This window comes from Hipposideros armiger, unplaced genomic scaffold (genome assembly GCF_001890085.2).
Source record: "Hipposideros armiger isolate ML-2016 unplaced genomic scaffold, ASM189008v1 scaffold_378, whole genome shotgun sequence".
In the NCBI taxonomy this organism is placed as follows: domain Eukaryota; kingdom Metazoa; phylum Chordata; class Mammalia; order Chiroptera; family Hipposideridae; genus Hipposideros; species Hipposideros armiger.
This window is the reverse complement of record NW_017731728.1, coordinates 130982-153696: the sequence shown is the minus strand read 5'-3', so window position 1 is coordinate 153696 and position 22715 is coordinate 130982. Positions and strand designations below refer to the sequence as shown.

General features: G+C 51.7%; 1 protein-coding gene across 1 annotated transcript in view; it reads left to right on the top strand.

Annotated features, from left to right (window-relative positions):
• The window catches only part of KCNN3 (potassium calcium-activated channel subfamily N member 3), a 75909-nt gene that overhangs the window by 36572 nt on the left and 16622 nt on the right, over positions 1-22715 (top strand). The window contains exons 3-4 of the mRNA XM_019662673.1: positions 7358-7499; positions 14329-14439. Of these exons, the coding sequence (XP_019518218.1) occupies positions 7358-7499; positions 14329-14439 (253 nt within the window). The remainder of the gene's footprint in view (positions 1-7357; positions 7500-14328; positions 14440-22715) is intronic.

Sequence of the window (22715 nt, the reverse complement as noted above, 5' to 3'; positions counted from 1 at the left end):
AAACCAGCAGACCTGCTCTTAGATGTGTTTTAGGGAATCTCTTACACAGGCAGGAGCTACGATGAAGCATTTGGTAGCTATATTGGAGGGAAAACCTGGAAGCCACCCGATGTTCATCAGTAGGTGAACGAATAAATAAGTTATGTTATAGTCAAATGATGAAACACAGCGGAGGAATGAAAATACGGGATCACCACATCGTATATATGTTTCAACATGTATGTTGAGTAGAACAAAAGCAACCTGTGGAAGTTTATTATATTCATCATCCATTGCTGTATAACAAGTTGCCCCATGACTTAGCAGCTTAAAACCACAAACATTTACTCTCTCGCCGTTGCTATGGGTCAGGAACTCGGGGGCAGCTTACACAGGTACCACTGGCTGAAGGTTTAGGGATGCACAGCTGTGTGGGAGCACTGTGCAGAAAACAAGGCCACACTAAACACGAAATTCAGAATGTTGATTATCTTGTGTGTGTGTGTGTGTGTGTGTGTGTGTGGAGGGGGGCGGTCCAGGGGGGAAGGGGGACAACTGGGAGGGCTTTGGAGAGAACATGTAAGTAGATTCAACCAGGCGGGGTTGGATAGTGAGTGCAGGAATGCTTATTTTATGTTCATGCTTCATAACTTCATTTTACGTGATGTGTATTTTGGATTTCTTTCTCTCAGGTTTGGTTTTATGTTTGTATTATGGACGTTATGCACACATACACTTTCGAGCCGATGGTTCTGTGGTATTTGCTGCCCTCCACCAGTTCTTCTCATTTCCCTTCTCCAGAGGTGGCCAAGTCTACCTCCTTTTGCCAACTGATGTTAGTATTTACCTTTGCGTCCGTAAATAACATGCTCGCATGGCTACTTTTGGCTGCTTGGGTTTCGGCCTCATCTATTCCCTTCTGACTCCGGAAGATGAGAAGTTAGCTCCCTTTCTGCCCCTTGGACTCTTCCTGTTCCCCCGTCCTCCTTTCATAATTATATTATATTGGGGTTAGGTCAGTAATTGGTGTTTGTATGATTCAGTCAGCGCTGATTTGACTCTATTCATAGGCAAGCCTTGTAGTAAAGAATAACTGTTCCTTTCCTGCAGAAGTTTTTGTTTATCCTGGGTAATTATCACATTTGTTCATTTGCTTAGCTTTCTGTGTGTTTATTGCTCAGTCAACTCCAGACTCAGGCTTTCTATCGATTTTTTTCTTCTTGGGGCTGTGTCTCCCCCAGCCTTCCGTCCTGCCCCCGCCTGGACCGATGCCCTCCATGCCGCCTTCCCCCTGGGCCCCTCTCCTCCACGGCTCTTGTTTCCTCCAGCCCCCCACTTCGTCCTTTTTAGTGCAGTCCTTTGTTTTGGGGACATCCAGCCTCCTGTGGCTTCCTAAGAAAGGATGCAGAGGAGGCAAATCTTCGAGAGCCTTGCACATCTGAAAACGTCTTCATTCCACTCTCAGACCGAACTCACGTTTTGGGTGGTTGAGAATTCTGCTTTGGAGATCATTTTTCTTCAGGATTTTGAAGGCTTTCTTCCATGGCCCTCTAGCTTCCAGTGTTCCTGTGAAAAAGTCCAGAGTCACTCAGCTTTCTGGTTCTTCATATTTGATCAGCATATCTCTCTCTCTCTCTCTCTCTCTCTCTCTCTCTCTCTCTCTCTCTCTCTCTCTCTCTCTCTCTGTAAGATTCTAGAATCACCTCCTTCCCCTTGGTGTTCTAAAATTTCACAATAATGTGCCTCCTTACGAGTCTATTTTCATCCACGGTGCTGGTGACAGTGGGCCCTTGGTCTAGAAACTTGCGTCCTTCAGTTCTGGGAAATTTTTTTTTCAAAGATTTTATTGGGGAATTAGGAGAGGGGAACAGTGTTGGGGAATTGGGGAAGGGGACCAGCCAAGTTGTTGTTCTTCAATCTTTGTTGTGCAGGGCACCAGTCGCCATCTGGCTGCCTGTTGGCAGCTCGTGGCCTCTAAGCTCAAGGGGCTGTGTTACAATCTGAGTTGCATGTGGGCGTAGCCACCATCCCATGTGGGAGTTGAACCAGCAGCCTTGTTGTTAAGAGCGCACGCTCTATCCACTGAGCCATTCAGGCAGCAGCTCAGCTCAAGGTGCCGAGTTCAGTCTTAGTTGTAGGCAGGCGTAGCCCACCATGGAACAGGCAATCTTGTTGTTACACCAGCTGAGCCATCCTGCCACCTGTTGGCAGCTCAGCGACAGCTCAGCTTGTGCACAGCGTCACTGACCCATGTGGGAATTGAACCGGCGGCCCTGTTGCTCAGAGCTTGTGTTCTTGACCAACTGAGCCACTCTGCCGGCCCCTGGGAAAGTTTTCTAAATGATTTTTTTAATGATTTTTTTTCCTCTTTTATTCTCTGTCTCCTTTTCCTCCTTCCCCTCCTTCCCCCCCCCACCAAGTTCTCTCTTTCTGAAACTATTATTATTTGAATTGGTAGACCAGTTTCCTATTTTCTCTCCTATTTTCATTCCTTTCTCTGTCTTTTCCTATCCTCTGAGAGCCTCTGCCAGTTTATCTCCCAGTCTCCAGGAAAGGTTTTTTGGTATAGCCACTCTTGCCCCATGGGTCCACTATCTTGTTTTCTCTCTCTTACGATGTTAATTGTAAGATTTTTTTCAAGAGCTTGTCTCTGTGCATGGTCTGTTTGATCAAGAAACAGTTTCTTTGTGTAATTGACTGATTTGGTCTGTGTCTTTAGTGTTAGAGATTGTCAGCTGCCTGGGGATTCCTGGCTGTCTGCTTATTTTTAAAAGCAGGGGACAAACTGTTAGTTGTGAGGGATTTGAGAAGGGGGCCAAAACAGCATGTGTGTTTAATCCACCATTTACGCAGTCCTACAATAATTCATATCTATCATTTATTTCATAGTATTAAAAAGTGAAAAAAGGGCTGGCTGAGTGGTGCGATGGTTAAGAACTGGCTTGGGATGCCAGAGGGCCCCGGTTCGGATCCCACATATGAGGGCCAGTGACACTGCCCTCCACAGCTAAGATGCTGAACAACAGCTCAACCTGGAGCTGGGCTGCCGTGAGTCACCGGCGACGGCATAGGCTGCAGTCCCTGTGGCAGTGGGTTGCCATGGGCTGCCGTATGTAGTCAGCAGCCAGCGTGAGCGGCCAGCAGCCACAGTGAGTGGCCGTCCAGAAGCCGGGGACTGATCTGCCTCGCCCGGGAAGAGCGCAATGATGGTGCCAACTTGGGCCAGTGAAGCAACGTCCTCCACAACTAGACTGAAGAACAAAATGACAGCAACTTGTCTGTTCCCCTTCCCCCAATTCCCCAGCACTGTTCCCATCCCCCCAATTCCCCAATAAAAAAATCTTTAAAAAAAAAGTGAAAAAAAAACCATAGTCCACACCTTAATGATAAATGAATAACTATAATACCCCCAAAAAACTACACCTTTTCCTTCTTAGCCCTTTAAGAAAAGCATGAAACTATTCCCCCCCCAAAAAAAATCCTCGATTGTAAAAAATAGCATGAAATTCGTATGTGAACTTGTGACAAGTGTAAACCACTCTAAAATTGTGAATAGGCTTGGAAATCATTTCTCCCTCCTCCCCACTCCCACAGTCTGAGTCACCAGCCCACTCTCTCACTCATCACTTCCTGCTTGGCGAGTTGCACGCGTGTCTTATCTCCATGACGATGCTTCGAGCCCTGGGAGAGTGGGGCGTGTGTCCGATTCATCGCGGCACCTGCAGTAGCCCCTGCCGGAGGAGGGATGGTTGAAGATTGACAAACAATGAACGGATGGCACCCTCCAGAGGTGCCTCTCCCTCCCATCAGCACATATAGTTAGCACGAATAGGGTTTTATATGGTAAAAGAAAAAGAAACCCAAGAGAACATAAAGGGAAGTTAGAGAAAAGTAAAGCAGTCAATCAAACATCAGCTTCCGAAAGAAAGAGACAGGTTGCTTGCTGCTGTATATCTAATTCCACGCTGAGCTCCAATCTCATGGCCTCAGAGCCCACGTAGAACTAAGATGGCCCATAGTCCTGAGCACAGCTGAGCAGCCAGGGATCACCAGCGTAAGCCTCAGGCTTTGCAAGCAAAGGAGGACCGTGGAGACCCACATGCCCAGCAAAACCAATAATGTTCATGGAAGAGAGGCTGCAAACTAAACTCAACCCCCCTGGTTCGGCATTCAAGGCTCTCCACACCTCCTCCTTGGGCACCTGCAAACTTTCTAGACATTCTCTCTGTCGGGGGCCTGCCCTCTTCAATCAGTCTTGCATGTAGCTGCTAGGAGAATCGCTTCAGATACCAAGTGTCTCGTGTCTCTTCTTTGTTAAACGACTTCCAAGAGGTTCCTTTCATCCCTGTCATCAAATAGTTCTCCAGCCTGAACGTCCAGGCGTCTTCATCGCGCCCGTGTTGGGACCCCGCTCCCGGCAATCCTGTATTTTTCTGTAGACTCTTTCTGGGACTGATAACCCCTGTGCTTCTCAGCAACAGCTGACATTTATTTACTCAGGGCCAAGCACGGTGCTAATGTTGCTGGTGGATTATTTCCCTTAATCCTCCCATCAGCAGATAAGGAAACTGGCTCGCAGAGAGGTGAAGTCCCTTGGTCACAGCCATGAAGCGTGTAAGGTGGAACTGGGGCTTGAAGCCAGGTGAGCCCAGCCAAGATGGCCCGCTGACTTCCTCCCTCCACACCGCCCCAACCTTGCTGTCCTCAGACCGGACCCAAGACTTCTTCCAAGAAGTGCACTCTGGTGAACGGGTGCCCGCTCCGACTCTCCACCTTGTGCTTACGTGCTGCTGGCTTGTGGCGTGGAGCCGTCTTGCTGTGTCACAGGCTCCCAAGTCCATCCCTGCAGGGAGGGAGTCCCACCACACCTCACATGGCTCTGAGCGCCAGCGTCAGCCACCATCCCTCCTTGCTGAGAGCATGCTGGGAGTCGAGGGGACTGTGGTGGCCTGAGGGCCTGGCAGAGCCCCCAGGCCACCCACCCAAGACCACGTCAGAGCCGAGATGGGGTGGGTGCACGCCATCTTGGGGATCAGAGGGGGGCACCATCTGCCTACGTAGCCCCCCGTGGCCATGGTCAGATGAGCAGACATGGGCCCGGCCCCCAGGAAACTGGCAGAGTCAACCAGCCAGGGCGCCCTGAGGGTACCCACAGAGCATCGCTGGGGAGGGGCAAGCAGGTAGAAGGGCAGGGAGGCGTCTTACCAGCTTTTGGGAGGCCTTGTCTGCTCTTCAGATGGCCTTGGAGTCCAGGCACGCAGGCCCTGTACGGACAATTATGAGAAGGCTAATGCCTCCCCCTCTAGTTGCTGGTAGTGGACTCAGGTTGGGGCTGGACAGCCACCCATGAGGTGCTCACGGGTCTATCGAGCCAGGCTCTCGTGAGTGACGAAGGCTGCACCTGCACCTCTCACCTGGCCCCGCACACCTGCTATTCACCTGGCTACCCCACCTCTGCGTTCCATCTTTTCAAGCATCTTGCTCACCACCTGTCACCGTGCCCAGGAGCCTGGAATCACTTCCGAGGCCTCTCAGACCAAGTCCAAACCTCTCACCGGGGAATTCAAGACCTTCCAAAATCCGAGCCCTGGTTTCCAAAGCCACCTCGCCGCCAGCTGCTGGAGCCCAGGTGTTCTCCTCTCGCTGAAACTTCCTCCTCCTCACCCCCAAGGCACACAGCAGTTGCCCCCACCTCTCTGAGGCTGAGCAGAACAGCGAAAAGAGCATGGGCCTTGCTTTGCCTACTTCCTGTGTGTCCTCGGGCAAGTCACTCAAAGCCTCTGTGCTTCCAGCTGCCTACCTGTGAACATACTTTACAGGATGTTGTGAGAATTAGAGTGTTTGTATACCAAGTGCCAGCCACGCAGTAGGTTGTGCTGTGTGACTCCCAGTAGGACAGTGGGAGCCAATAAATGGTGTCCATTACATCGTGCCCCAGGGGTTCCCCGACTCATGGGCCGCCACCTCCTTGCTGACTAACAGCTTCTGCCTCCTTGCAGGCCCATCTCCAGATGCTCTTGTACCTACAGCCTTTTCTGCATACCTGACCTAGGGGACAGGGGAGGAAAAACAACATTTGCCGATTTCCCACTGGGCACTGGACCCTGTGGGGCGGGGATAGCACAGAAGACAGTAACTGACATCTTCTGGGGGCCTCCATGTGCCAGACCCCATCCCCAGCACGTCCCCAGTGTGTGTGTTACATAGTAAGTTCCTTGGTAACCCAGTTCTGTGGATGAGGGTTCCTGCCTGGCTTTCTGTTCAATCTGTGGGATGGTTTGGTGTCCCACCTCAGTGTCCCCATCCGGTGGTCTCCAAGGAGCCGACAGGGAGGTTTTATCCAAGGAGTGATATCCCAGCAGGATAAAATGCAGAGCCCCTTGGGTGCCATTCAGGCTGACCCTGGTGGAGAACATTCTGAGAGAGGATACTCCGTCACCTGCCCTGCCACCCCCAGGCAGCCAGGCCCACCCACTGCCCTTGAGTGGGACCCTGGTTTTCACAGGGTGTTCTTGAGGCCTGGAATGCACACCCCCTGGGCTACCAGGAAAACTTAAGCCTCTGGCTAACCCTCCTACTTTTGGGACAAAGGTCACCATCCCTTCCCTCCTGTCCCCAAGGTGCCTCGTCCACCCACTTACCGACCTTTCTGCAAATGTCTGCATCCTTGAGTCCTGTTCGTCTCTGTAGGACAGCACCAGGCACACAGCAGGCCTTGGTGTTTGGGAGTGCAGGGAGGGCGGAGAAGAACGGAAGGCATGGACATCGGGCAGAGGGAATGGTGGATGTGCGTTTCCAGCTGGATCCTCCCAGGGTGGGGCGGCCATGAGGCCTCAGAGGTACAGACGGCGCCTCTGTGAAGAGCCGGCCGCCCCTGGAAACAGCTCCGCGAGCCGGGCTGCCGACAGGCCCCCTCCAGATACCAGGAGGTGCCAGTCTTGGGGAGCCATCAACTTTCAGGAAATTGCTAAATGTATTTGATGACTTTATTTAATTTTTTTGACATTTCCCCTGTTTAGGAGCTTGTGATTTCAAATTAATCACATCCACATGCATTTAGACTGTCGGCTTGAAAAGGAAAGTCTAAATTTTATTACTGCATGATTTCACCCAAAGCTATTTCACCAGCACCAAAAGGAAGTCTATAATATGGTGCAAATCATGACACAACATTTTAGCTCTGGGACCAAGCGTGTGGTGGGGGCTGGGCGGGCAGCGTGGTGGCACCTTCTGTCCCCTAAAGAGATCTGGGTGTCGCCATCGCTGCTGGCTCTGCCTTAGCAAATGGCCTCGTTTCTTTCCCCACCCAGGTTTGCCCACTGCCCTTACTCTCGGAAATGACAGTTCCACCGACTAACTCGTGTCTTCCCCTTGGCAGGTACCATGACCAGCAGGACGTAACTAGTAACTTTCTGGGTGCCATGTGGCTCATCTCCATCACATTCCTTTCCATTGGTTATGGGGACATGGTGCCCCACACATACTGTGGGAAAGGTGTCTGTCTTCTCACTGGCATCATGGTGAGTACCTGCCTCTGCCCGTGACCCTTCCCCACCCCCCCCCGATTTGTGCATGGAGCAGAGCTCCTCCTCGTGAGCACAGAGGGGACTTCCTGGCCAGGGCATGGGGCCAGCTCCTAGGCCACAGGCCAGCACACGTGTCTCTGCACCTAGAAAGGCAGGTGTGAGATCTGCAATGGTTTCTCACTGTTTAGTTTTCTTTTTCAGGATAGAATAGGTCCTGGTAGTTCCTGGTCTCTTCACAGCCCGCCAGAAACGGGCTGGGCAAAGCTGGCAGTGGGTCTGACCCACCTCCCACCCACTGCTGCCCGACTGCCCAGGTTGCTCGTCCCCCGTGAGCATCAGGGCTTGCAGTTAATTGTCCTTCCTGTCCCCTGGTCCCCTTAGACGTTGGCAGCACACCTGATAAAGCTTAGCTGTGGAGCTCACGGAGGCAGGGACTGGGGAAAGAACACTGAACCGGCCATCTGAGACCTGTGTCCTGGACTTACTGGGCCACTGGTTTGGCTCCACGGCCATGGGCCAGTCCTTGACTTCCTTAGATTCTGGCTCCCACATGTGTGTTGGGGTGCTGGACGCTGAGTGCCAGGTCCTTCCCAGCTCTGGTGTCAGCTGGACTGGGATTCTACCCCCGTCTCTCCCCAGGTGCCCAGCAGCTGGACTGCATCCCTTCAGGGTGCGTTTCTCCCACGCATCACCCTGCCACCCTCACCCGCACACGCGCTTGCCCATCGCATGGCCGTCGTAGCACTGTGTATGACAGGGACGGGGACCGGGAGTCAGAACGTCCGTCCTCACTGAGGACCCTGGGCAGGGCACCTGGCTTGCTGGACCTCAGCATTGTCCTGTAAAGTGGGGACAGGAGGCCTGCCCCGCCCTCCTCCTGGTGGTGGTGATGATGATGGAAGCAGTGCTTTATGTCACCATGCTTTGTCGGCATGAGGAGCTGCACACGCTGGCAGGGGTGGCAGGGTCCTCAGTGTCCCTGACCTCCACTGCTCTGTCCCTGGCAGGTGATGAGGCCCCTTGGGCTTCTTGGGCTTTAAGCCCCAGGACAGTCAACCTTGGCCCCCCTTCCTTTCCTAGAACCCCAGAACACGGCTCGAAGAAGAAAGCACCCACCTCAGCCTGGGGATCGCTGGGGTCGTGGTGGGGGTGTGGGGTTGGGCAGGATGTCTGTGCCCTGTCCTAGGTCTCCATGGGTGGTCACCACAGCCTCCCCAGGGGAGCCCTCTCTGCACCCTATTGTACTTCCTTGAAGTTCCGTCCTTTCAGTGCCCCCACTCAGATTTCATTCATTCCCCTGGAGGGAAAAAGACCCTCCTTTGAAAATGGGTAGGACTTTTTTCTGCAGTGGAAAGGCGGTTGACTCCTGGACAGGGTGGGGGCTGCCCCCCTCCCACCCACTGTGGCCTGGTGGGCCCCTGGGACTGACCTCAGTGACAAGGCAGCCGGACTTGGGTCACTCAGAGCAGCGGAGGCCCTGGGGTGAGAGGCCTGGGCAGCAGCCCTGTGAGCAGGAGGGGTCCAGAGCTGCCCTTTCAGGGCTGGGCACAATCCTCTCCCCTTTCTCACTAAAATCCGGGGCAGGTGTGCCCCAGCAGGCAGGTCCCAAACGGCCGCTAGCAACAAAAGGCTTAGCGCCGGGGCTGGGATAAACCAGGGTGAGTGGAAGGCCTTGGAACAAACACTGCCCGACGGTTAGTAGGAGTCCGTGTGGCACAGCTCCAGCTGTCACCAGGAAACCAGGGAACGATTCTTTCTTCCAGAAAGGAATGAAATGCCACCCAGAGGCCAGAGCTTTCCTGTCTTAGAGCTGCTCCCGGCGTGTGGGCTTCGTGCTTCAGAACCTGCACTCACCAGGGCCACACAGAGCAGGCGGCCAATAGGTGGATGGGCCCTGGCCAATAGGTGGATGGACCCTGTGGGGACCCTCTGTTGTTTTTGTTTGAAATACTGGCCATTCTCCCTCTAGCGGGAGCTGTGCCCCATCCAAGAAGCAGCCCCAGAGCCACCATTTCCTTGGTCCCTTCTCTCCGGCATCTCCTGGCTGCTACCCTGACCAAGCTGAGTAGGACAGGCAGGCCCCATGGCCCCCTCCCTGCCTTCTCGCTGGGGTGTGGTCTTCAGCACCCTTTTTTGCTCCTGGTCTGTAGCAGCCCCTTAGAAGGGAGTGTTTGTTCCTGGTGGAGAGAGGCGCCACCCAAGTGGGAAGGGCAAACGGGTGACCAGGGACCGATACCACCTCCCGACAACACAGGCCCTCTGTTCACTTTCTCCTTTTGCAGGGACCCTGTGGCACAAACCTGTCCCTCTCTAGGGATGGGAACAGGGAGGTTTCCTCCATCCAGGTCAGTGTTTTTACCCAAATTAGAGCCAGTAGCCTCCCTCTGGGGTCAGCCACCGCGAGGGAACCCCGGTGGCGTTTTTTCTAACAAATGTGGCTTTTCCAGCTGAGTCACTCCTTTCACGGGTTTCCAGTGGCTGAGAATCCTCCCCTCCCCTCCCCCAGCCTCCCAGCTCTGCGTAGATCTCCTGATGATCATTGCAAGCGCCTTAACTCAAGGTATGGCTTCCTGTTTGGTTACCATGGACACCGTGCAGGCCAAGACAAGGCCTGCTTGGGAAGGGGAAGGAAGGATTTTGTGTGTGCGGGCTGTAAATAGTCTTAATCATTGTTTTCTCTTGGCAATCCCAGTAACGGTGTAATTATCAACCATTAAGCAGGGTGTATAATTGTCTGAACAACTTGACATTGTTGGCACGGTCCTGGTGTGTCGGAGAGATTTCACCCACAAAAGCAGATTAAATCAAAGTCCGGCGTCTTTCCGTAGAATTCCAGAGAATTTTATGGTGACAGTTGCAACGCAGAGAGAAAGCTCTCAGTAGTTAGGATCCAGAATAGGAAATGACAACGAAACCCCCAGAGGTGACTTTTGAGGCACTTTAGTTCTGCAGGCATCTGGACGCACTCTGGGGTCCCCAAGACGGCGTGGTAGGAGCCCTGTTTCAATAGAGCCTTTTTTTTTTTTTTCTAAAGCTGGATTCTCTCTGTGAGCCCTTTGCGAGCTAGGGACAGGTAGACAAAAGCTTCCAGGATGTCCGCTGGGGACACTGAGGTTTTTTTCCCCAAGGCTTCATGAGAGGTGCTTCTTTGCACCGCGAAAGGAAAGTGATGAGGAAGGAAAACCTGCACAAACTGAGTTATTATTGGAGGAGGGAACAAGAGGGCTCAGCTAGACGTCTGCTTAATGTCAGCTTCAGAAGATGAGCTTCTCCCTGAAACACCTTGGTTTCCAAGCAAGTGATGTTATTGTGGTTGTTACACGGACGCTGCCACTGCTGCAAATCGTCCAGGCTTCCCTCCTCCATTTGTCACTTTCATTTATGTTTTATTTTATTTTATGCTCCTTTAGTTGAGAACGCCTCATACTTTTCCCCTTGCGGTACTTGTTTTTCCAGACCCGAAGCTTTTCCAGCTGGAAAATGTTTCTTGGGAACAAGAAGTGGGTGGACTGGTGTTGGAGGAGCCTGGGTCTCTGATTTGGGTCCAAATCTATAGATGAATTAGGCCTGTTCCGCCCCCCCCCCATGCCAGCTACCCCTGCTCTGCTCACTGCTAGGCTCCTGTTCACCATCTACCTTGGACATATGGCCTCATTAGAGGGGGACCCCCACCTCACCCCACCCCCATGGAAATAGGAGTTTGGGCAGAGAAGACCCAGTCATCCAGCTGGTGTCACCTGGGATTCAGGGCTTGGCGTATCTGAAGGCAGAAGTCTGCATCATGGGTTATCTCCACGGTCTGAGCCCATGGAAGCCGTCCAAGCAGCTGCTTACCCGTTCCCGTCCCACCCCAGCCTCCCCTCGCATGCCCCATCTGCCCACCAGCCATTTCCGGGATTCCACGCCAGGACGCCATGCTCCCTCACGCCCCACATCAGCCATGTCCTTGGCAATGTGTGTCTTAAAACCAGCCCTCATCACTGCTACATCCCACAGATTTTCCCAGGCTGCTCACACGGGAACCCCAGCCTGCTAAGCTGTCAGGAAAAAGGGTCCTCATCCCAAGAGGAACCTAGGTGATCATTACACGTCCAGGTGAACCCAACAGGAAGAGAGGGTTCCCTTAGCACCGCCTCTATGTCCTCTAAAGAGCCAAAGTTGACCATTAACTGTTGCCTCAAGCCTTGGGCTCCTTGTCCTTCTTGCCGTCCTCTCTCAATCCCATCAGCCCGTTCTTTTCCATTATACCTCTGCTTCTTCCTTCTGCCTTTCCTTGTTCTGTCCCTTGTCGTTCAGGATGGAGCACAACTTTTTCTCTGTCTCAGTCTCCACTCCAGCGCTGTCTCTCTACATCCCCCCCCCGTCCTCTCTCACACACACTCTGGAGAGGACCACAGTCTGATCGCAGCACCTGCCCACCACTTTCTGAAGATTGCTGATGCGTGACCCCATCTTTACAAGGTTGCTCCTTCATGGAGATGACCAAGTTAAGCTTTCTTATGGGCTGCTTCCCTGATTACATCCAGAGGATGGAGTCTTAGAAAAAAGAAAAATAAAGTTGAGGGTACGCACTGCTCGCTATTCACGTTAGAATTGGGGGTTATGAACCCAGCACCCTCCACAGAGATATCCACAAGGGGGTCTTGACATCTTTAAGGAGAAAGAAAGAAGTTTATCTTAATCATATGAGATAGAACGTTCCTTAGTTAAAACATTCTAGCTCCTCATCAGAAACCCCTGCATTCAAGCGGCTAGACTGTGAGCTGTGGCAGGACCATGGAGCACTCCACCCTGACCCTGGAAATCCGGGATGGTGGATGAGAGATTGTTTTGATGAAATTCCCAAAGTGGCACGGTGAGCTGGATGACTCCCTCTTCCGGCTCATTCTGCCCCCAGCTTCCAGGGGTGATTTAAGTAGAGTTTTGCCTGGACCCAGGGAGATGAGGGAGAATGGAGCCTGGGCAGAGCCCTTTCCGTCTGATGTTCCCTTATTAACACGATGATCTATTCCTCTTTTTGGGGCTTTCAGCCCAAAGTACCTTTGGAGCACCACATAAAGGAGAGAGATTATAGTGGGTCTGGTCGAGGGGAAATGGCGCACACATCTGGCCTCTAGGATAGCTTCTTCTAAGCTATTTCTGCTTTGGGAGGCCAGGCTAAATTGATTACAGCTACAGCTGTCCAATGGCCCATAAGTATCCTTTGAAAATCCGGCAGAGTCTCCCATAATTCACAGATGCCAAGAAAACATGGCCGTCCCCGGAACAAGAGAGGAAAATGAGGTCAGAAAAGGAAAGTTTACACAGACTCGGTTTTTTCTGGTCTGTTGTGCTAGCCACGGGTGGCCAAAGGGTGGCTGACCAAATGACCAGCTGTACCAAGAAACACGAGATTGTTTTCATGGGAACCCTTGTGAAAAGCTAGGGGAAGGCGTAGCCCGCGTCAGCCATGCCCAAACCTTTGCCCACCTGTGGAAAAGGAAAGAGATTACAAAGGAGACAGCAGGGGCCTGAGCTACCCATAAGCACCCCTCCCGCTCTGATACAGGTTATGTGCCTTTGAAAAACTTCCTCACAGTTTCTAACACATACAGTTAGACCTCATGAGCCCAAAACATTATTGATGGGTTCCTTCAGTCCTGGGACCTCAACTGCTAAACTTACGGTTTGGCACCTAAGGATTAGACTGGACTTTGCTGAGCTTATCGTCTCTTCCCATGAGTGGAGGTCAGGATGGTCCGGGGCCCAGCTTGCAGGCAGAGGGTAAAGGCTGTGGAGGAAGGGCGTTCTCTCCTAAGAACCGGGCAAGGGCAGGGCTGACTTCTGGGGAGCAATGCCCACCCCCTCCCCATCCCCCAAGCAGTGCTCGCAGGCCAGTCGAGAAGCACAGTCACGGGGGCTTGAAAACCCATTGGGACAATGTTCCAGAGAGCCACTTCCCTGCCCTGTTCGCTTCCCCAACAGTACAGCATGTGCCCAGAGGATTCGGAGAAAGAAAGTGAGTCCTGGGAACCCTGCCTCTTTTACTCACCCTCCCCCGTGCTCCCGGGATTGGACCTACCCGGGCAGAATAGGAGCGCTGCTCTGGAAACCACTGACGGCCTCCTGCGGTTTCCCTTCAAGTCCTCCTTTGAGGCGAGAGTGTTGTCGTCTTCAAAATCCCTGCATGAGGGTGAATTCAGGAGCCTCCTGGCGAAAGCAACAAAGAACCGCTTCCTTGTGCTGAGTCACAGCCTAGACCATCAGGGGAAATGGCCCAACCCGACTGAGGTGCAAGCACAGTCGAGGGGACAGACTCCTGCTGACCGGTGCTCCCCTGAGGAGTGATCTCAGGGGGAAATGTGTTGCCCCTTTATTAGATTATTTTTAGGAAAACTTTCTGCCACCAGCAGCTGTTCCAGCCACCCCCCAGGTTACGTGTGGGCTTCTTTCCAGGGCTCCCTGTTCTGGAACAGGCAGTGGGCTTGTCTGGGACATGCATGCGGGAGAGGGGGCCTTCTGTCTTCCCTGCACAGCCTGGCAGATGACCAGGTGAAACTCCCCAAAGCCTCAGCCCCATCAGGGTCCTGCTCCACTAAGAACTGGCAAGTTCTGTGGAGTCTCCCAGAGGCCGGCTGTGCAGCTAAGCCAGGAGCTCTGTAGACCCCTTTGTCGGCATGGGAACCAGGGCCCCCGACAGGTTTATGGCTCTGACCAGCCAGAGAGCTCGAGTCCCCACTCCACTCCTGGAGCCGTCATGGGGGGGCACGTTGGGTCTGCTGCTGGAACCTTGTCTCTGGATTAATATGCTCTCTCCCCTGGTCCCCTTGCTGTCCCCCCACAGGGTGCGGGCTGCACTGCCCTCGTGGTGGCCGTGGTGGCCCGAAAGCTGGAACTCACCAAAGCGGAGAAGCACGTTCACAATTTCATGATGGACACTCAGCTCACCAAACGGGTAAAGCGCCACTGTCCACGCCTTCACGGGGGACATCAGAGAGAAAGTCATCACGCAGTGTCGGTCAGGGCTGCACCTTCCCGGGAAGGGTTCAGGGAGCCCATATACCTGCAAACAGCCTCCACAAAACACGCAGGCCTCAGCATGGTAGCCTTCTGTCCGTTGTCCCATCCCTGTGCACAGTCCAGGCGAGGACATCATTTTCCTGGGAATTAGTTCCATAGCAGACCATGGGGTTACCCGCCCCCTCGCCGAACAGTAATTGAATACATCACCCAGCATGGAGCAATGGTTTTGTTTATGCTCAAATATTTTCATGAGTCTCATTAGGAAGGGCAGTGGAGAGTCTTAAAAACGATGTTGGAAATGTATCTAAATCCAGTCCTTTAAAAAAAAATCATTAAAGGCGATCCTGACTGTTGAACCCACGTCCCTAAATCATATCATTATCCAGCGTTCCTCTTTTGGGTTTCCCGGATAACGTGTCTCACTTGTACCCTTACGGAAGTGGTTCGGCAGGATGAAAGCTGAAAATGTGCAGGGCTGTGGAGGGTGTTTAGCGGCAGAGAGTCTGATGCCCCACTGAATTGTCAGGGAAGAAAAGGCCCGTTTAGAAGATACAGAAAGAAGCCTGCCAGGATGACGGCGGGCAGGCAGAAGCTGTTTATTTTCTGACAGCTCTCATGGAAGGAACACTCTTCAGAGCTGCAGGTGGAACGAAGGTCAGCGGTAGGATTTTCTGCAAAATCCTCCTCTTTCTGATAGGAGAGAGAACCCCAACCCTGTGTGGGGGTCTTGGCCACCGTAGCAGGTCCTCATTTAGGACAAGAGTGGGTTAGAGGGGCCCATGAGCACCCCGATTTCGATTTGGGGTTTTGCAAGCTAGAGAAGAGATGCTGTGATTAGTGGCAGTGCAGTAGAAACGTGTCAGAAATAGACAAAGGCAGGAGGGGAGAACAAAGAGTGAGGGAGAACGGCAGTGCAAGCAAGCTCTTGGGAAGGCGGCAGGGAGCGTGCAGTGCCAAGGCCTCTCTAGTTCCGCAGCAGAATTATTTATGGCGCTTGATTGTTTGGTCTTTGATTCCATGGGCTGGATTCTCTGTAAAGAGCCTGCACAGATGTTAAAAGGAGCGGTACAGGCAAATATTCTCACACTGTGGACGTACAGATGGTCGTTTCGTTAGGACGTGGCTGGGAGGCCGTAAGCATTTGATTCTTGTTCATATCTGTTTGTGGTCACATTGGTTCCACGACTGTCGTGTCATCGTAGTTCCAAGAGCCTATTGGCAACGTTGCGGACTTCTTGTATCTGGTACATGGTGGCCCTGAGTTGTGCGTCGTACAGAGGAAACATAATTTGTAGCATCCAGATGTCAGGATCGGTGGCGTACCCCTGGGGAGGGCAGCCCGGTTTCACCCACCACCCCGTCACCCGGCCACCCTCCTTCTGCCCCACAGTACACAGGCAGAAGTCACGCCCGGTACTGAGCAAATGACAGCGTGATCAGAACACCTAAATGCAAATATATTTGTATCTATTCTCTTGCAACAAGCTAGTGCAGCCGTGAGGGGTGAGAGGGTTTTTTGCTTCCAGAACCTTCTCAGAAACTGTTTCCTTAGAGCTGAGACATTAACGGCCTCTGGGTTCTGGCTGGCTCTTTGAAACCAAGGATATATTTGTATTTCATGTTATTCCTTTGTCCTCTCCATTTTTCACTCTGTAAATTAGGCTCTCGAGGAAAATAAAGCCGGGGCAAGCCACCTCCCTTATATGTCAGGAAAATAATTTTTCTGCAGTATAATTGTAGAAGGAGATGAGATTATGGTTGCGAGTTTCCATCTTTCAGAAATAATTCTCTACCATCCTGCTCAAGTCCACTTACTGTTTGAGAAGTTGGACTGAAAATGAAATCCACAAATATTTATGGCTCATTCATCAGGGCCAGGCACCTTTTTAATCGAATAACGTCTCTTTTCTGAGAACACTTAAATCTGTTGAAATGTCCCTTGAATGCCTAGTATCTTTCCCCAGAGAAACAAAACAACAGAAAAAGGTGGTTCTCTTAGAGGAAGGGTTTTCAAAGCTGGTGGGACTGGGACTCCCAAGGGTTCTGTGACATAACCTTGACTCAGAAGAGACTAACGGGCCTGCTCTGGTTTGTGCTCACCTTGACCTGCTCAGAGCAGCCCACCTTTCTTCCTCTGGGGATGCCTCGTCTACCCTCTGCCCTCTCCAAATAGCCCAGCGTGTCTAGCTGGAGTAGCTACGGGTCAAAGGGATGTTACACTCAGTCTACTCATACAGACCTCTCCAGAGTGGACACTTCGATTTCACAGATAAAAGCCGTCTCTCACAAGTACATGCCACCTTCATTCTTCAAACACCTAAACGAAAAACAAAAAAGGAGGAATAGTAACCTATTAATCATTAAAACCCTCAGATTGTTCTAGGGTTTGTTCACCCCCTCTGTCTTGCTGTAAAGGCTTCAGCCTGGTATTTACCATGAGTCACACTATTTTTTTTATTTTTTTTATTGGTGGGGGGTAGGGGTGTCTGATCGCACAGGGTGAGAACTCAGTGTCTGGTTTTCCTGAATCCCCGGGCTTTTCTTCTTTCCCTTTGTATAACTTGTCCACCCTGATGGCAACGTCACTTCTGTACTTGATGCCATCAGATCTGCTCACACCAACGTGGCAGTGTTCCTGCCCTTGTTACCCTATAATTATAATGTATTGCTAACCTCTGGGCGACTAGGTGACATGTATGTAAATGGCACACCGAGAGACAAAAAAGATGCTAGGTCCCCATGTTTTCTCCTGCTCAATGCTCCGTGTCCCCATCTCTCTGTTTTATGTCAGTCACCCACTGGACACCACACTTTGTGCTCTGCGGACACCAAGATGGGGAAGAGGTGGTCCCTGCCCTCAGAGAGCACCTCTCCTTTGTAAAAGGCAAGATGGGCTGCCCACGGACTCACTGGGCTTAAAAGACACCATGGACAGGAGACGGCCTGTCCACCATGGCCACTCGCCATGTCTGACCTTCACACAGCCCCGCGGGGCGTGTCACTGGCTGAGGACTGTGTCTTTTTGTTCTTGCCGCGAGGGGCTCTTGTTCCAAATATTTCATCCAAGTACATTTCCCCATGAAATCAATGAGTAAGACCAAAACCACACCCTTATCTTCCTTAAACTGGCTCCTTCTCCTGATTTCCCTGGTCAGCGAATGCCTTTGCTATTTTTCCGGTCTCCAGCCCTGATAACATAGCACCATCTCTGACTCCCCTCTGCCCTGGGACCCACAGGGGTCCACGCAGTTTCCAAGCCTGCCTTGACCTTGGCATGGCCGTGGCTGTTCATGCACTCCAGCCTCTCCAGGCCCTCTGCCCCACTGTGCATAAAGCCACTGTCATGTGCATCGTGAACCATCGTAGCGGCTTGCTGCCTTCTCCCCCCCCCCCCCCCCCCCCGCATGGCCTCCCTTACTCCAGACATCCTCCTCTTTGCTTCCATATGGATCTCCTGAGACTCTAAGACTTAGCTCTGAACATGTCAGCACCCAACTCAAAAACCTGTGTAGCCCCCCAGTACCGAGGGAACAGTGCTAAAGAAAACTTTTCTTTCATTATGAGCATATGTCAAAGTTTTATTACAATCCCGCTGGAAAAAGAAATTTTTTTTCCCAGCAGACTAATTCAAAGATTTACTCAGAGGAGGGTGTTCTATAGGAAAGGACAAGTGGCCACTGTTATATCAGGTGCAGAAAGTCTGGCTAAAGGATGCCAGACTCCTGACCGATAGCTGGCTGGTCCCAAGAGTGGATTCCCAGAACAGGTCTTACTCTCTTTAAAATTTATCACATAATCGATTGAGCAGTTATCGGGAATGCTAATTCTCCCCAGGAGGGGACTGTAAATTCTATTACCCACACATATCCTGGCCCAGACAGGTTGGGACAATAGCCACAGAAGCATTGAGCCTCTAAGCTGGAAGGATCCTTAGGGACGTGCCTCCCAGGTCCAGAGACGGGTGGGCGAGGCTGGCCCGGCCGTGTGCAGCGAGCTGAGTCCCAGCCAGGGCTGCGGTTCGTTCTCAGGCAGCTCTCCAGCCATCGCCAGTTGGGCTTACTAGAGCAGTCACTTCCTTGAAACTCAGCGTGGTGGTTAGGGTCCCAGGCCCGCTGGAGAGAAAAGCCACTTGACCTCCAAACTCAGCAAGCATTACGTGAAGAGCGTTATAAAGCTAACCACCACTCACTAGCGTGTTGCTATGGGGAAAGCTTCAAGTCCCTGCTAGCTGTGGGGGTGGAGCCCCCAGTCCAGGGATGGCTTCCACGTGAGGTGGACAGAGCAGCCTATAAAGGGAGTATGGGATAGGATGGAGGAAGGAAGGAGAGAGGATATAAGAGGGACATGAAAGACAGGGCAGCTGCAGGAAAACTGAGGGTCTCAGGGGAAGGGAGAGAGGGGTTGGCAGAGAGGGAAGACGGGGCAGCCCTTTCCCCAGCTATGTATGTAATGGATACCTGCAGTCAAGTGTCTGGAGACAGAGCCAGCTTTAGGGTCTCGGATTGTGATGTTCACCAGCCCTTAGTTGACCTAAATTCAACCTGTGGAGCTCCTTGAAGTTAAGCCACACCCCATTGCATCCCACCGCCCTTCCAGGACTCCTGGCAGCATCGTGGGCGTGCTAATGATTTCTCCCCTGGACGGTCGGTCCAGCCACGGGGCTCCTGGAATGATTCTCCCAGTTCTCCCTGGGGCTGCTGGAGGCATGGGGAGTCCAAGAAGTGTGCTTGTCATCCTGTCCCGGTGCTCCTCCTGCAGCCGACCGCCCCTCTATAACACCAGGCGGCACTGTACCCTGGCAGAGAGGAGGCCAGAGCAAGCCATTGACATGGGTGATATGGCCAAGAGCTCAAGGAACAGACATAGGTGTTCTACCTGTTCTCTTTTGTTAGGGAGGGAGGGAGAGAAAGAAGCTGACATTTACTGGGTGTGGGGGGAATATTAATAAAGCTACCATGTGCTGATGATTACTGTTGCTCGGCTCTGGGCTCCGTGTTTTCAGTGTATTCTCATTCCATCAACACCACAGACCCGTTTCACAGATCAGTACCACTGTGGCACCTCCAGACACCCCCTGCTGTGTTTTCCCTGGAAGCACTTCTTACCGGGTGCTCTCCTACAAACTGCACCCTCTCTCCACTCAAGTATGGACCCCGCGTGGGAGGCATGGTACCGGTGTGAGCGTCGCGGCATTCTTCGCTTCCTGCCACAGTGCCTGCCCCATCGTAGGGCTCTTTGAATGTTTTTTTCGGGAAGGAAAAAATTGAGTCCCAGAAAGTTTCACTCATAGTCCAAGGAAGAAATAATAATTGCATCCACTTGTGAGGTTTCCAGGAAGGCTTATGAAATGCTGTAAACACGAAGCGGTTAGCACAGAGCCTGGCACACAGCAAGCACTCAGTAAATGTTACCCGTCACTGTGATTTGTAAGATCTTAGTTGGATGACTTCCTTGCCTAGCCCCATAAATCTTGGATTCCTTTCTTAAGTACGTAGGTCTAAGCCCATTCTTTGGCCCCATCAGAATGAAAGCGTACTATATATATATATATATATATATATATATATATATATATATATATATATATATATATATATATATATATATATTTAAAGCATACAGGGTTTTGTAGAGAACATATAGACACCAAACAATCAGCTCTTACCCTTATGGGTTTGGGGGATGGACCAGCCAGCCTTCCATGCACAAAGCCCTTTTTTCACCATCCCTGAGCCCAGCTGACTGTAGCCAGCCTTGTTCCGTTTTCTCCAGCACCCTGACCTATCCCACCCCCCAGGGGCACCCTGCCCACCAGGAGAGCTCAGAGGGTCCCCAAGCCCCCACCAGGGGTTTGGTGAGTCCCAGGAAGGGCGCACGACCTGAACCGCTCCCCACCCCAGCGGCGCTCAGAGCAATCAGCCGCGTGAACTGGAGGGAGATGCTGGTGACAGTGGCAGTTACTGCCAACCTGGGAAAGCACAGCACAGTTAAAGCCCATTTCTCCTTCTCTTGCAGATATTGATCTTTTAAGCTTTGTGCCAGGCTGTTCGCTGGCAATTCATTTCAGCGTCAGCACCAAGGCTTTCGTTTTACATCACTGTCCCCAATACACCGGGGCCTCCTGTTCAAACCCATCTAAGAGGATGGGACGGCCCCTCTCAGCTGCCCGGGCCGTGCTGCGTGTTTCGGTTCTTCACATCTGGGCTGAACTTAAGGGTAGGACATGGACTCTCTGTTCTGTCATATTCCTCAGCGAGGGCCAAGACGCTTTTAAAAACAGAATCTAACGTCCTCTTCAATTCCTTCAGATCCCATGAAAACCTCATGCTCTCCTTGACCCTGGCCCTTGTTTTGACGTTGCCATTAGCGAGCTGTGTGGTTCTGGCCCGCTTATCCTGTCTCCAAAGCCGTTTCCTCGTGTGTTCGATAGGGGTTCGGGCTACACGGTAACTCAGTACGGTCACCGTTTCCGTAACACTCAGATCCACGTTGACTCAGTTTGCCGTTTGGAACTTGATGGTCTTTCTTGGTCTGTGACTCGACTTATTCGTCTGTAAGAGGGGGGCAATATTAGTACGAACCCGATGGGGTGGTCGTGGGGATTAACGGTTCCCACGCAGGAAGTAACGCACACCTGAGCCTGGTCATGTTCGCTGTTGTCCCATCTTATAGGTAATTAAGCATTTATTCCTCAGTTGCTTAATCATTGGTGGAAACAGGATTCCCCTGCAGGCTTCTCAATGTTTTGCAAACGTTTGTTTCACACCTACGCAGAGACAATGGTCAAAGGCCCATCGGTGTTGACATTCCGTGGTGCTCCACAGAGGACACTCTTGGAGCTGGGGCTCTACTGGTCACCCTAAGTGCCCAGACAGGGTTTTCCCCTCCTGTTCTTCTGTGAGGCTTTCCTTGGGGGCTAAGTAAGCACGAGGGACACTGAAGAGATCGTGCGTCAAATTGCCGTCTTCCTGCAAAAGGCAGCAGGAGTGTGCATCACGCAGAGAGAAAGGGGTCCCTTCTGTGCGGCAGGAGGCTGCTGTCCACTCCAGCCCCTGGACAGAGCCCCAGAAACCACCTCCTCCTGCACTCTCCCCTCCTCCTCACCTGGACACACTATTTCCAGCTCCTGCTCGCTGCCACCTGCTTCCTTTCAAGCAAGGAATCACCAGAGGTGGGCAATTAAGTCATTAAAACCATTTTCATAGTGGATTTTTACTGAACCAAAGAAAAGAAAGAAAAAAAAAGCAATATTTATGTCACTTAGACATTTCTGAGAAGACTTAGCTGTGCTTTTAAAAACATCACTTCAGCGCCCATGAAAAATGTAATCCAGCCTTAGTAATAAATTTTTTAAAACATACACACACACACACACAAAAGTTATCAGCCTGCAAAAAACAATGTTTCCTGGGCCTTCCCACACGTCTCAGTATTTTAACAATGTCCCATCTGTTGATGTCAGTCTGAAGAAACAGGTCTGGACTCTCCAGTTTTATTAAAACCCTTTCTGGCTAGTAACCCGATTTCCATCAGGCTGGCCTAGTTACTTCCAGGCCCCAGGCCTGTGGGCCTGTGCCAATTTGCATGGCTGACAGAAACGGCAACGGTTAACCAAACGTCTGTTGAGCTTGTGCCTAATAAGAAATGTTTCCTCTTGCTCTTGTTACTAATTGCCGAAGATGTCTGTGTTTGGACTAAAACTTTGTCCCCGGCCATCTGGACGTTATGGAAATGTCTCAGCTCAGTCGCCAGCTGGGTGATATCAGTGGTTTCCATGTCAACAGATGACAGCGTCATCTGTTGAATCAGTGTGACTGCAGAGGGAAGGAGCCAGCCTGGGAAAGAGGCAGCTCTCTGGTCTCACCCCGAAATATCTTCACTGATTTTTCAAACGCTATTTTGAAATTATTTCAGTTTCGTGCCGAGTACAGTTCCATGTGAAATTGCAGTGTAAATGTTTTGGGCCATTTGGGAAAGGCAACCAACCGTGGACCTGTTGATACCTAGAGTTCTGTTTGGTGGGAAAGACTTTTCCCCCAAAGAGGACTTTTGAAGTCTCCAGCTGATAGAGAATCTGTTTACTCTCCAAATGCAAGAAACGTACCGTGTGCAGTAAAGGGAAGCTCAGGTAGGGCTAGAGCTCTGCGTGTCAGGGTAGCAATGGTGTGTATTTCTGTCTTCAATGGGTGCCCTGGGCCTCCAGGCCTT